Below are 13,297 nucleotides of genomic sequence, written 5' to 3'. Positions count from 1 at the left end.
CTACGGTTTGTTTATGTCTTTTAGAAAATGTGTGTTTAGACTTTGTGACTTTTGTGATAGTTAGTGTGTGTTATTCACAGTATCATCTAAGGAAATGCAGCCCTGAAGCTTTGATGTCAAGTCTTCAAGATAAATATGTAAATATGTCTCCTAAGCACATAAGTTGCACTAGTTAATATGACATCCAAGTTATAGTACCAACCACAGTGACACCTCTAATAAAACCTTCATGTCTTTAGAGGCAACACTTATTATAACAGGAGTTGTGTGTTAGTGCTTTTGATTGGTTTGTCCATCAGGAGACCTAAAGGAGCCACAGTGGAGGATCATAAATTTGACATGTTTCTTGCTGCCACGGGCGCAACTAATGAGTCATATTTCCAAACAGGTTGCTGAGGCTTCTCTATTTCAAAATGCAATGTTTGCAACACTTCTCCATTTGTGCACCTGACTTTACCAATGTGTAATTTGGCAACTTTACACACATTCCAGAAAAATCTTAGCATTTTTCACTGTGAAGCAGTCTGTTAATCAGTCAAGCAGTGCTGTCCTATTACTTCCTATGAGAATTCGCAGCATATCATTTACCCTCACCACTAACCCAATCCATCCTTTTTTGCATAAATGAGATACATGACTCCGGTTTGAAATCACTCTGTGGTCACGGGGCTATGGTTCTGTTTGAAAATTCACACTCCAGACTGAAGTATAGGAGTACAGGACTGAGTTTAAAAGGTTATTCTGCAACTTTAAATTGGCCATAGAGAAACCTGGTGGTCAGTATGACACCAGATAATGGCAGTATTAATAAGGAAGAGGAGAAATATCTCCATTGTGCTTTACAACCTACCGAACAGTCTGCACTCCTGCAGATAGGGCTCAAAGAGAACCAAGAGGAAATCCAATATGAGATATTCATCCACATCTGCCAATAATGGAAAAAACCATGTTTATTTAGGACTACAATTACCACTAATTTCTATTCATTAAATGCAGCTGCCCTGTCTGTCTGCACCTTTAACAATTAATCTTAATGTTTTCATTAAAATGTCACTACAGCCAACGAAGAAAGGAAGACTTGCGCTCCCTCCTGACTTCACTTACTCATAATCTGTCAGGATTTTGAAGGGTTTAGTTGTGTTGTTTCAGAGTACGTTAGGCAGATCCCAGGGGTTAAAGAAATTAAAAAGCGAAGCTACAACAGGCCTGAAGGCTGTAGTGTTTTGTTTTTCTCTGCTGTAGGAGAACAGAGGAAATCTGCTCACCACCCTAGGTGCATGTTGTTATGTTTTCTTCCTCTGGGCCAGTACAGTTCTTCAGAACCTGGATGCTGTACACGCACTGCCCCAGCTGAATGGATGATCTGGGGCTGTTCATTCATTATCCATGCTCTCTCTAGCTCAGAGAACAAATTCTTTGGGGAACACCTGGATTGGTGTCTTGGAATATCAATATGGACTACAAATTACTCAACGTTAACTTTGAAAAGTGCCTTCCAGCAAAGTTTGCATCTCTTAGGTCCCCTGCTGCTTATAGTACATTAGAGATGGATGTTGCCAACATGATATCATTGCATTGATTTATGCAATACAGTGAATCTTTGATGATACAAGACAACCTCTCCATTTTCCACATGTAAACACAGAAGCCGAGTCTCTGCAAACATCTACCCTGGAAGATGTTCTCAATGACCTTGTCATGTATTCTGAATTACAACCCAAAATGCAGACTCTAAAAAAACTGGCAGCCACCAGTGTTATCCCCCTGCCTCCTAGTTGTTACACCTATGGTGTGAAATGTCGCCTCGTTCTCTAGTTGTTGCATTCACAAAATTTTAAGAAAACTTGACCTCTGACCTTGGTGTCAAGGTCAACAGAATTTGAACTCCTCTTAGATTTTTAGTACATGCACTTATGGTATAACTTTGAAAATTCTAGCGGCCTTACTTCTTGAGTTGTCGTATTCGCAAGATTTTCAGAATAGCAAGAAAGAAATGCAAAAGTAGTAGGAAAACATGAGGAACACAAGATAAAAGATACACAAATAGTCTGACAAAGGGTGGTGGCAGGCCTATATATACACAACGATACAATGATGGCTAGACTTTTGACCAATCAACGGTCTCCTTCACTGTAGACTTGTAGGCTAATGACATCTAATAAAAACTGCAAAAAACAAGACACTAGAAATAAATGACAATCAAAATAAACCAGGACGCCACTAAACAGGGAATCAGAATAAGACTTGACAAGAAAGAGGATGACAAAGGGAAGGTAAGACTAATAAATCAAAATATAAAGAATCCAATAACAATAACTGTAAATATACTGACTAAAACTAGAATCTAAAATATCAAGAAACTCATAATGCTAGAATAAATACTGGTATACACAGAAGATCAAGTAAACTAGACATAAATCAGAAAACTACAAACAGTAACCTAACTGAGGAAGCGGTACAAGGAAACAATCCTGAAACCAAAAACCTTCCTATATTTGCATAAACCATGACCAACTTAAAACCATGTTTACATATCTACAAAAAGCCAAGATGCATGGAAAAGGCTTCATTTGCCAAAATACTCTTGCAGGTGTGGACAGGGTCTAAAACAGCCTTTCATAAGACGCTATAATCATGTTTATTTCCAATCTGAAATATGACCATTTTAGCATGAGAGTCTATGGGTACTGACTTTTAAAGCCTGCCCCAAGTGGTCATTCGAAGAACTACAGTTGTTGGCACTCAAGCATTGGCTTCATTTGTTTTACAGTCAAATCTCTCTTAAATTAAAAAGCTGTTCATTTATGAAGCTAAAGCCAAGATGAACTCTTTTTACCGTAAAGAGTAGAAGCGACTCTAACATTTATAAAACTTGGTATTTAGCCGGCACCTAAAGTATTCCTTAGGTAGAACTCTTCGTGAAAACCGGTGATGCAAAAAAACCAAAGCAAATTCCAAACTGTAAATACACTTAAACATTTATTTTTATATTTTAACGAAAGGTATAAAAAATTGTGACCAAATCATGCAGAAAGTAACTCCCAACAGAATTCATACAGAAACACAAACTCAACATTGGGGTACACACAGCTTTGATGTTGTACAATGAGTTTCACAGTTTGTTGACTCTATTTGAGTTTATTAGACTTTAATATTTGTTGTATCAGTGCCAAAGCCTCGTGGCAACAAGTTCCAGTTTAAAGTCCTTTGGGAGGACACAGTAACCTTTGTGCTTTATAGAATTATTATTTTCTCATTAACTTCAGTGTCAACAATGCTGAAAGCCGTATAATGAGAAGCTTTTAATCAAGTGTGTCGGAGGGATGGTTTGTGTTTGCTCATTCTTGTAGAAGCAGAATTGATTGAAAAGCTGTAAGATGGCATTTAGCTTCACTGGGAATCACTTAAATTGCCAGGAAAAAGGTCACACAACAAAAATAGCCTTTACTGATAGGTAAAATCAATTATATTAAGGCAACAGCAACATTGAGACAGACAAGTAGACTGTGTGAGTCAGTGTATAATTGTGGATTTAGCTACAGGTCTTTGGTTTTAAAAAAAAGCATAGTACAAATAAGTAAAGAAGACAAGAAATGAAAATAATACATTTCAAAAATGGCTATCTCTTTCTTTGGGTGCATCACTGGGCTTCACTTCCTCTGCTCTGGAGCTCTGCCGAAACAAACACATATAATGTAAATACAGGGATTTTTCTTAATGGTAAAAATGACCTGACATGTGCTCAAATAAAACATTTCAGTGGGTTTTGAGCTCCTGCTTGGAATAATTCAAGAGACTCATGCTGGAGATAAATTTTCAGTGCTACTTCTGTTAAAGAAAAGAGCTGAGATCTTCTGAAAAATATATTCGTGAATTCCTACTAAGAGGTAGTATACAGCTGACATCACTCATGCCTGGACATTAAACATGAAGCCAAACAGCAGCCAGTGAACCTACCTTGACAAACCTTGGCAATAGCTTGACACAGATAAGTAAATAGGTGTATTTCTGTTCTTTTTAACTGAAGCACTTATTCTTGAATCTAAACCCAGTTAACTTAAACAGGTTGGGCTATTACTCTACCTTGGACTTGAATAACAGGTTGATGACACCCTTTGAGCGTCTGTCTGCTGTTCGGTCAGAGGTTGCACACACCGACATGCTCTTACTGTCCCTCCTGGCTCTGGAGGACTCCACCTCCTCAGCCCCTCCTGCCACTGACAAGGACAGGCCTAGAGAGAAAGAGGGAGAGGGGAAAAAAACGAATGTAGTGTTTGTGTCCTCGTGATTACAATTTTACAGCAGATCTTGCACTGTAGCCAGGTGATTTTTTGTGACTAATTGGGCTCCCGCAGCTGTTCTGCCAATGACCTGTGTGCCCTAGCAACACTGGGGGCCTGTGAGTGCTGTATCTTCAGTGAGGCAGTGCAGCTTGTAGTTGTGTATTAACACCGCAGTGAGTGCTGTCTCAGCTGATTCAGTGAAGGCAGGAGGCCAGCGAAGCATCAGTAAATTGTGGCCTGATTCACCATAGTGCAAGGATGTGTAAATACAACAATCAGATATAAACCAGATGCAACTATTACATACTTCTGAGAAAATACAACATTCAAACTGATTTTCTGCCTTATATCAGAGTGTGTCTTAGGGCAAGTTGTTACTGTGCATTCCCCAGCATTCACTTTTTCTATTGCACACCATAGCATGCCAAGGTATTTCTCCTATTATGACCTTGCTTGTGCTCTTTTTTTCTTTGAGTCAGCTTTCCAGAGCAGGAAAAATGCAGCACTTCCTCTTAGGTCATGATTTTTTGACTTTGTGGGCTTTGTGCACCTCAGTCACAGTAATTCCATCACACCAGGTGGGTTTGTGTGTCACCTGTGATGGCAGGCAGCGATCTTGAGTTGGCATTGGTCAGCGCCACATTTACTTCATTTGGCTCAGACAAGTTGGTGTCACTGCGGAACTCCTGTTTCTTGGACAGCTAGAGGGAGACAAAGATCACAGAAAACTCAGACTACACTTCACAGAAACAGAGCGTTTTATTACTTAATCATGTCTTTACATGCAACCTTCCCCTCTTTTCTGTCTTTGTACCTTTTTCTCACATTTTCCCCACATTGCTATCCATCATCACTAATTCTCACCCGTTTGCATTCCAGTGTACTGGTCCGTTCTCTTTCCTCTGTGATGAAGATCATGCTGCTCCTTTTCTTTTTCTTCTTACTCTTCCTCATTTTGACCTCTGCATCACCCACTGTCATCATGCTCCCCTCCTCACCTATACTAACACTGCCACTGGAGCGTGGCAGGGTGGCAGAGCTCCAGGAGATTGGAGACTCAGGAGGATTGTCCCTGGGAGGAGGCAGGAAGGTTTAGATTAGACATTCAAAGGAAATCCAAGCTTATTATCATATTTGTGTGACGCTTTTTCCATAAGACTTTGTGTATACAGTTTAAACTGAGTGTTATCGTGGGGTTCTCGTGACACAGTAGGGGTTCGAAAATGTGCATGTTACCTGTCTGCATGTGTCTTGGTTGGCGTCCCACACTCGGATCCCTGCAGTGAGGAAATCGAGATGACGGACTGACGAAATGATCGCAGCATGGAGCGTGGACGAGTAGACTTTCTCTCATCCAAGTCCGGCTGGAGAGAGAGAAAGACAAATGTGAACAATATGTAGATTAGCCGAAAAAGATATCGTAGAAAAAGTGACATCTCTAAAAAAGAAAAGAGCAAGAAATAGGAAAACTGAGTCTAATCACTTTTAAAATGGTGTATAATCACTCTACTCCAGTTTTGTTTAATTTCTCCTGAAAGGCAGTGCCAATTACAAGTTAATGACCACGTTTGCCCCCGTTAAAACCATCCAAACCCTGTTCTAGTTGCAGAGAAATTTAAAAGGTACAAATCCCACATCAACACTCTTCTCACAGCGTTTTCTGAGTACTTTGATCTTTAAATTCGCTTGGGTCAGCTAATTTGCAGCTTAATTAGCTCTACACTGCTCTACCACAGCAGCTCCATGTCCAGCTTTGCAGAAAAAAAGATATTCTGGATTACGGAAGCATCATATTTTAGTAGAAAAGTTAGGATTTTCCTACATTTTTCTTTCAGCTTACCAACTCTCTCACTCCGTACTCCTTCTCCACTTTCTTTTTCAGCTGTTTGAAACACTCCTCCATGCGCTCATGGAAAGGACGCAAGTCCTCTGTCACTCTCTTCCCATGGAGGGAGATTCCTCCACCTAATAATGGGATCTGGAAATAAAAATGCCATGGTGTCAGCAGAAAAACACACACACACACACACACACACATATAAAAGTAATGACTATATATGTTGTGTACATGTATTTGAGAATATGTATTAAGTACCTGCCATGCGATGAGGTCCTTGAGGCGAACCAGCTTCTCTCTGTCCTCCTGGTGATGCTGGGTGTACTCTTCAGTAAAGAAGGCCTGATACAGAGGAAATATTATATAACACTCATTTAAAAAATGATAAAAATCGATTACTATTTCACCAGCTAGCAAAAATGGTAATTTACTACCATCCTATGTGGAATATTATAATACTGAATGGTGTGTGTGGAGGCACTTAAATGATAGTCAGATAAGTACATTTCATTTAATGTCATTTGGACTGCAGAAACTGACTTTGATTATATTCAGTGAGCCTCAGGAGGTGATAAAGAGTTTCTTCTTAATGGATTTAAGTTCATCATGAGAGACGAGTCTTGCATGAGAGCACTCTCTTAAGCTCTGATATCTGTTAAAGGACTTACTTTGTTACGGTGAATCTCCGTCCTTTTTCGCAACCCCTATTTGGCTGTACGTGGTATGTGTTACAATAGATGGCAATAGAAATATATATATACATATATATATATAGCAATATAACAGCTTTATGCAGTGGTTCTCAAACTTTTTCTCTCTCAATCTGATTTAATGAAAAACAACATGTATCTAAAAGCACTTAATTACTACATTTCAAATATTTAAAGGCATCACAAAATTCACAGAAAACCAATTTTTTTTCGACATCCTAAGCTAAGCATTGAAGTTGTATTACAGCGAGGTTTTCTAAAAGAACTAAAAGCAATAAAAAAACTTTACTTAATTTTTAATAAGAAACATCTGTAGAGATCAAACTCTTTTCCAGGCGAAGTCTTTAAAGACTGCTTTGTTTCAGAGTCATGAAAGAAAAAGAAGACTCAAACAAACGTGGTTCGCTTTTGTTACACTTTGAACACATATCCATTTCCTTTTGTCTGCCACAAAATATCAAAATCTGGCTTTATGCTCACAGTAAATGTGACTGTGCTTATTACTTTCATTTTGATGATAGCTAATTGTGACTTCAAAATATTGAACACAAAAGTATTTACTGAACTTAAATTTTGTATTAAAATAATAATAATAATCATGCAGGAATGATTCTCTCTTTTTTTTAAACAAACACATGCACCTCATCCAGTTCTCCAAGGTTTCCTGCAGGTACTAGTTTCTCATTTTAGAAATCCCGGTTTAAGCTAAAGTACTTTGTTTCCCCAAAAGGTTACCACAGCAGATGCATCTGTATGTTTGGCACATATTTTTATGCCGAATGTCCTTCCTGATGAAACCTTCCAATGTAGCCAGGGTTGGGATCAGGTCTAAGGCCACACTAGCTTGTGTTTTATTGCCAGCTGGTGAGCCTCTGCCCCTCCTACTTCTGAGAAACTCACTAATAAACTCTTTTTAAGCTCAGTCATGTTACTGGCTTGTTGAAAATTAACCTAATTAGTTACAAGATAATCCTCCATCTGTTTCAGGGTCTGTTTCTGTTTACTCTTCCAGCCTTTTGTTCCCACCGCTCCAAAGTTTTGAGCCCTTGAGATGTGTTATTGCCATTAAGTTCAAAATGAGTTAATTTTTAAAAATTAAATGACAAAAGGTCTTAATAGAGTTTTCAGAATCACGGCTTTCTGTTGTTGTTGTCTTTTTAATTTTATACAGTGTCCCAACCTTTTTGGAACTGGGTTTGTAATATTAGTGATGATCTTTGAGAATTTACCTTTTCATATTTTGCAAAGCCACCCATGACAGCTGGGTCAACGATGCCGTTGAGCAGCATGGAGAGAGGGTTGATAGGAAGGCTCCAGTCAGACTGGTATTGGTTAATCATCGTTAAAATCTTCTCATTTGTTGACTCCATGGTCTCTATGGCATTCTCCAAAGGAGACAAGGTAGTCTGGAAAGGGAGGCAGACACACAGAAAGAGTAGAAGAAAAAGGAATGAAGGTGGATGGATGGAGAGTTTTCAGATCGGATGTGGGAGACGTATAATAAAACTTTTAAAAATTAAACACAAAAACCCCCCTGTAATCAGTGGTGTTGAAATGTGAAACGCATTGCACTGGAGATAATAACTTACAGCAAACATACAAGTCAAACATGGAGAACAAACATGGCCCTGTAGACTTACATGCTTCATGTCAGTTGCCTCAAACCAGCGCAGGATCCCAGGCAGCTTATAGACAGTGGTAAAGGTTGTGCGCTCAATCCACATGGACTAAAAAAAAACAAAAAAAAAAGTATAAAAACAGAGAAGCTGTCAGATAAATCTGTACCACTTGTGAATACTCTGATATCATATCTTGCATTGAAGACTGAAATCTTAACAGACGCTTGCTGCACAATCTTATTTATTCTAATCTAATCATACACCACAGTAATACCGGAATCTGATGCTGCATCTCAAGAGCTCATCTGAAACCTTTAAACACAAGCCTCAGCATATGAAAAATCCTGCCTTTGAATAAAATCCTATTATTTTATATATTAGAAACTCACAGTTTCAGATTGATAACAGTTCTAGTACAAAAGTCCTTGAAATGCTTTCATGGTCCCTGTGGTCACACATTTCATTTTAAAGACATAACTCACAGCAAACTCATTGTTTGGGTCCACGGGTCCTTTCCTCACAGGTCTGGAATAGTGAAAGCGCTGCACATAGTTGGACTTATAGAAGCTGAAGAAGAAAGAAATGAGTCAAACAAAGACAACAGACAGAATCATGCAAAATGAGGCACAATATACATTAGGTGTACATATTTAAAACCTCCAGTTCATTTTTAAGCACTAGCTTGAATGGCACTAACTTGATGATCTGGTCAGGAACGGGTTTGTTCTTCAGGCGAGGAGGGATTTCGAGGACTGGCTGCACTGTAAAACACTGGATATCTGTTTTGGACTGCTCAGAAATAAACATAAGAGATAGATTCTCAGTATCTCTGTGAGTGTACAAACTCATAGTGGAGGGATGTGTTCATACAGAAGTGCATCAAAAGGAACAGGACAAGTAAACTAAAATGAAATTTTAGTTTGATACACAGAGATCTGATGGTTGGTTAAGATGTACTGTGGTTCTGGGTTAAAAGGTCCCTGGATATTTAGTACTTTCAAATGGGTTCAGTGACCCAAATACTTAATAATCCCGAAGGTGCTGCATGTGAATATTTTATGACTTCTATGCTAGTGTGCTGGTGAACACTGTAGACCATGCAGAATATTAAAATTTTCTTCGTTCAATATGCATCTACATATGACTGTAAATGAATAAGTGTGTAATGCTGCTTGAAGGATACACTGAAGTGGAGAGTTCTTGATATCATCCCCTGGCATGGTGGTTGTGTTGAGACGCACGGCGCTGGGGAACTGGCTCATCAGCTGGTTCTGGAAGTCCTCTCTGCGCTCATACTCCTTACCACGGTGGATAAACACCTTGTTCTGAAGCCAGGGGGAATAAACCAGTGTTAATACTGATAATAAAGATTAAGACCCAGCTTATCTTCACAGGAAAGTTCTTTGCCTATTTAAACTTCCTTAAATAGGGCAGAGTCCACCTAGAAATGGCAGACACTGAAATTCTCTCAAAGACTCAAAAGTTGGACCTGATCACCTTTGACTGCCCTCTTATAAGCTGAGTACTGACTTTGTCTTACTCGTTACCACAGCAGATTAACACACATAATCATAGCAGAAGCAATAATCATTGCAAAATTATATTTCTGCAGCCTGTTGCAATCAACACATCCAAAATGTTTCCGGAGGGTATCGTATGTCCCACTCTGCTAGATACCTGCTGGTGCGTTTAAAAAAAACTGTAAACAGCTAAGCTTAACTGCCAATAACGTTTTTTATTGGAAGACAGTTAGGATTTTGTAAATGGTGTGAATTCCTTAATATCTACTTTATGAGTGTTTCTGGTAACAATTTGAAGTATTCTCTAACTCAACTGTGACACAGCAAAATACAAACCCTGAGGAATGGAGGGTAGCCCTGTCCATAGTAGCCCACTGCAAAGTAGTCTGGTTTAGGCCTCAAGATCTTCATAATATTTTCATAGAACTTGGCTTGTTTTTCCTGTAGAGAGACAGAAGGAAACAGAGGATGTGTCCAAGGGAGACTTTCAGATGTGCACTTTGGGCAGTTTAATCAGCTCATGCCAATGACAAAGCTACGCTCAGCAGAATGCCGGGCCTGTGAGGGTGATAGATGTAGTGAAAAAAAAGCACACCCCATCCAAGGGCAATGTCTGTCATTTATATAACCACATAAATTCAGCATTAGCTGAGAGAGCTTCTGCTGCAGTCATATAAAGAGAGGGAGAGATTTTTCCATTGTTGGGAAATGTGTGATTCTCTTCGAGGAGTGGAAGGAGTTATTTGAGTGAAGGGGAGATAGAGGAGAAGGTGGTGCTAAACCAAAAGTTAGTAAATGGGGGAATCACTTCTTCTGTTGTGCAGAGGCAAGAGATGAAAGAAGCGGAAGTGTGATTGAGATGACAAAGTGAGGGCCAGGAGGACTTTGAAGAAGCTGAAGACTGCTAATGAAGAATCATAATTTTGGGGTCATATATTTATGACACGCCATAAGCTCAAAAAAAACTTGATTTAAAGGAGTATTTGACATGCCGAATAAGCTTTAAAAATAGCTGTTAATGTTTGAGTGTGCAGATGATGTAACAATATATTCAGAGGCAGTGTTGGGGAGTAATGGAATACATGTAGCGCCGTTACGTATTTAAAATACAAAATATGAGTAACTGTATTCCGTTACAGTTACCGTTTAAAAAGGTGGTATTCAGAATACAGTTACTTTGCTGAAATAAAGGGATTACACGGCGGTATTTTCCTGTTTCATATGTTTGGCTATGCCCTCTCTATTTTTGGTTACTAGATGACAGTACATATTTATATTATTATAGGATGGCACTCCCTTAATCAAAGACATGATAAATAGCCTGAATTCTCTTTCTTTTTTCCAAACACCACCTTAAACCCCCCAAACATCTAAAACATCTATAAAAGGGAAAGGGGAAAAAACATGCAATCATGAATGCTACACAGAAGACATGAACCCCTGTGATTGTAATGTATTACCAGTCTCTTGCTGAGCAGCTCGTAGTCAAAGATCTCATTTTCGTACTGCTCTGCAAGTTCCTTACACAGAGTGATGGCCTCTTCCCACATCTAAGCACACAAAGGAAAGAAACAGAAGTGTCCTTCATTACACCATCTGCTAATAAATCGGGTACAGCTGTCGTGGTGGGAATTCATATCATGAAAATGTCTGTGTCCAAGTCTCTGTGGAGTGGAAGGAAGTCTCTATCTCAGCTTCAGAGAACATGAGACACTCGGGGAGAATACAAAATGAATGTGACACTAACATACAGCACAGTGATCATGTGTGGTTGAAGGATATCTGTTTTGATGTCTCCGATATCCTCGAGTGAAGCAAATAAGAAAAAGAAGACAAAAACGAACAACAACACACAGATTTTCATTAATGCAACTGAGCGCTAATTAGCACTCAATTAATCACTCAGTATCGGCACAGCTAAGCAAATTTTGACATCGTCTGAAACAATACCGACCTTGCCCTTGTCAAAGTAGTCAATGATTGTGTCGTAGAGAGTTTCTTTGAGCTGTCGCTGCGTTTGGGAGCCGTGGAACTCAAACTGACTGCACATGTCATCTGACCACTGCAACAGAGACAGAGAGGAAGTAAAGAGATATGGAAGAAAAGACAAAGATAAAAACAAAATGAGATATTTCCGAAGGGAGGCCCAACTTGATATTGCTGAAACAAAAGAAAAACTTTGCCTTCAGGACTACTCTAATTTCTGCTGTGCCATTTATCACAGTGGAACAAAGGGAGAAGAAGTACTTAAAGCTTACAGTTTCATTGTTGTAATAAATCAATATTAGTCCTAAGCGGAGCATGTGCAAAAACAGCAGCAGAGTGCCCATTTATTATATAAATGAGACAACTGTTTATCTTCTATTACATAAATTACACAGAATTAAATTTAGAAAAAAAAAACAGTACATCATGATTTTTAAAACTGTCTAATCTGCTTAGGATAGCAAAGATTATAGCATGCTGTGTGTTCCAGCCTGTTGTTTCCAGTAGTGTGACCGGAATGACAGGACTGACCCTGCAGATAAATGGAGATTATAAAAATTGTTAAATAGAGTTCAACTGCTTTGATGTAATGAGACACACAGAGGAGATGATGAGCAGGAGATGCTCAAATTCATGTGTCTTATAAAAGAGTTGAAGCGACATAAGAGACTCAGACTCATACATGCACATCCTCACACACACACACACCGGGCAAGTGCACGGCATCAATCACCATAGCGATGTAGCTGCAGTAGACGACGCAATGCCATAAACTAAACTCGGCGCTTCATCATTTGGAGGCCAGCGACGTAGCAACTGTTTATCAGCTAATGCAAAACTGTCTCAGTTGTGGCAAGTGATTAAGAAGAACAAGACACCGGGGCCAGCATTAAGCAACGATATGTGTCTTCATATGCGTGCATGTGACTGTTTGCCCCACCTTGAGCAGACGAGAGTGGAGCAGCAGTGTGTACGCCGCCTCTGTGTAGTTTTCACACTCCAGGTGAAGGTCCCTCAACTTGTAAAGGTACCTGAGCACACACAAGTACAAGAAAAAAGAAAAAAAGAAGGCACACTCTTTAAAACAAGAGAAATAAACCTTATACCACTAGGTGCCACTGTTGGGCAACCTGAAGACCTGCAAAGGAAGCATTAGCCCTCTTTCTCTCTCTTTTCTCTCACTCTCTCACCCACAAACACACTGGTAGACACCCTGAAATATGTACTAAGCTTAGCAAAAGGTCATTTAACACTCGCACACACACACACACACACACACACACACACACACACACACACACACACACACACACACACACACACACACACACACACACACACA

At 39.4% G+C, this 13,297-nt stretch overlaps 1 protein-coding gene across 1 annotated transcript in view; it reads right to left on the bottom strand.

Moving 5' to 3' along the window:
• Positions 1–949: 949 nt before the first annotated feature.
• Positions 950–13,297, bottom strand: part of LOC102306027 (dedicator of cytokinesis protein 2) — a 94,792-nt gene continuing 82,444 nt past the window's right edge. Inside the window, exons 36-51 of the mRNA XM_014335109.2 lie at positions 12,896–12,986; positions 11,924–12,031; positions 11,430–11,519; positions 10,306–10,410; positions 9,633–9,774; positions 9,147–9,228; positions 8,932–9,016; positions 8,471–8,557; positions 8,060–8,236; positions 6,379–6,462; positions 6,124–6,261; positions 5,520–5,647; positions 5,148–5,355; positions 4,879–4,984; positions 4,084–4,232; positions 950–3,672 (exon numbers count right to left, since the gene is read on the bottom strand). Of these exons, the coding sequence (XP_014190595.1) occupies positions 3,610–3,672; positions 4,084–4,232; positions 4,879–4,984; positions 5,148–5,355; positions 5,520–5,647; positions 6,124–6,261; positions 6,379–6,462; positions 8,060–8,236; positions 8,471–8,557; positions 8,932–9,016; positions 9,147–9,228; positions 9,633–9,774; positions 10,306–10,410; positions 11,430–11,519; positions 11,924–12,031; positions 12,896–12,986 (1,843 nt within the window). The 3' untranslated portion in view covers positions 950–3,609. The remainder of the gene's footprint in view (positions 3,673–4,083; positions 4,233–4,878; positions 4,985–5,147; positions 5,356–5,519; positions 5,648–6,123; positions 6,262–6,378; positions 6,463–8,059; positions 8,237–8,470; positions 8,558–8,931; positions 9,017–9,146; positions 9,229–9,632; positions 9,775–10,305; positions 10,411–11,429; positions 11,520–11,923; positions 12,032–12,895; positions 12,987–13,297) is intronic.

Source organism: Haplochromis burtoni, unplaced genomic scaffold (assembly GCF_018398535.1).
Source record: "Haplochromis burtoni strain Fernald_Lab_line unplaced genomic scaffold, NCSU_Asbu1 Contig_4, whole genome shotgun sequence".
Lineage (NCBI taxonomy): Eukaryota > Metazoa > Chordata > Actinopteri > Cichliformes > Cichlidae > Haplochromis > Haplochromis burtoni.
Note: the sequence above shows the minus strand (reverse complement) of the source record. Positions and strands in the feature narration are given on the sequence as shown.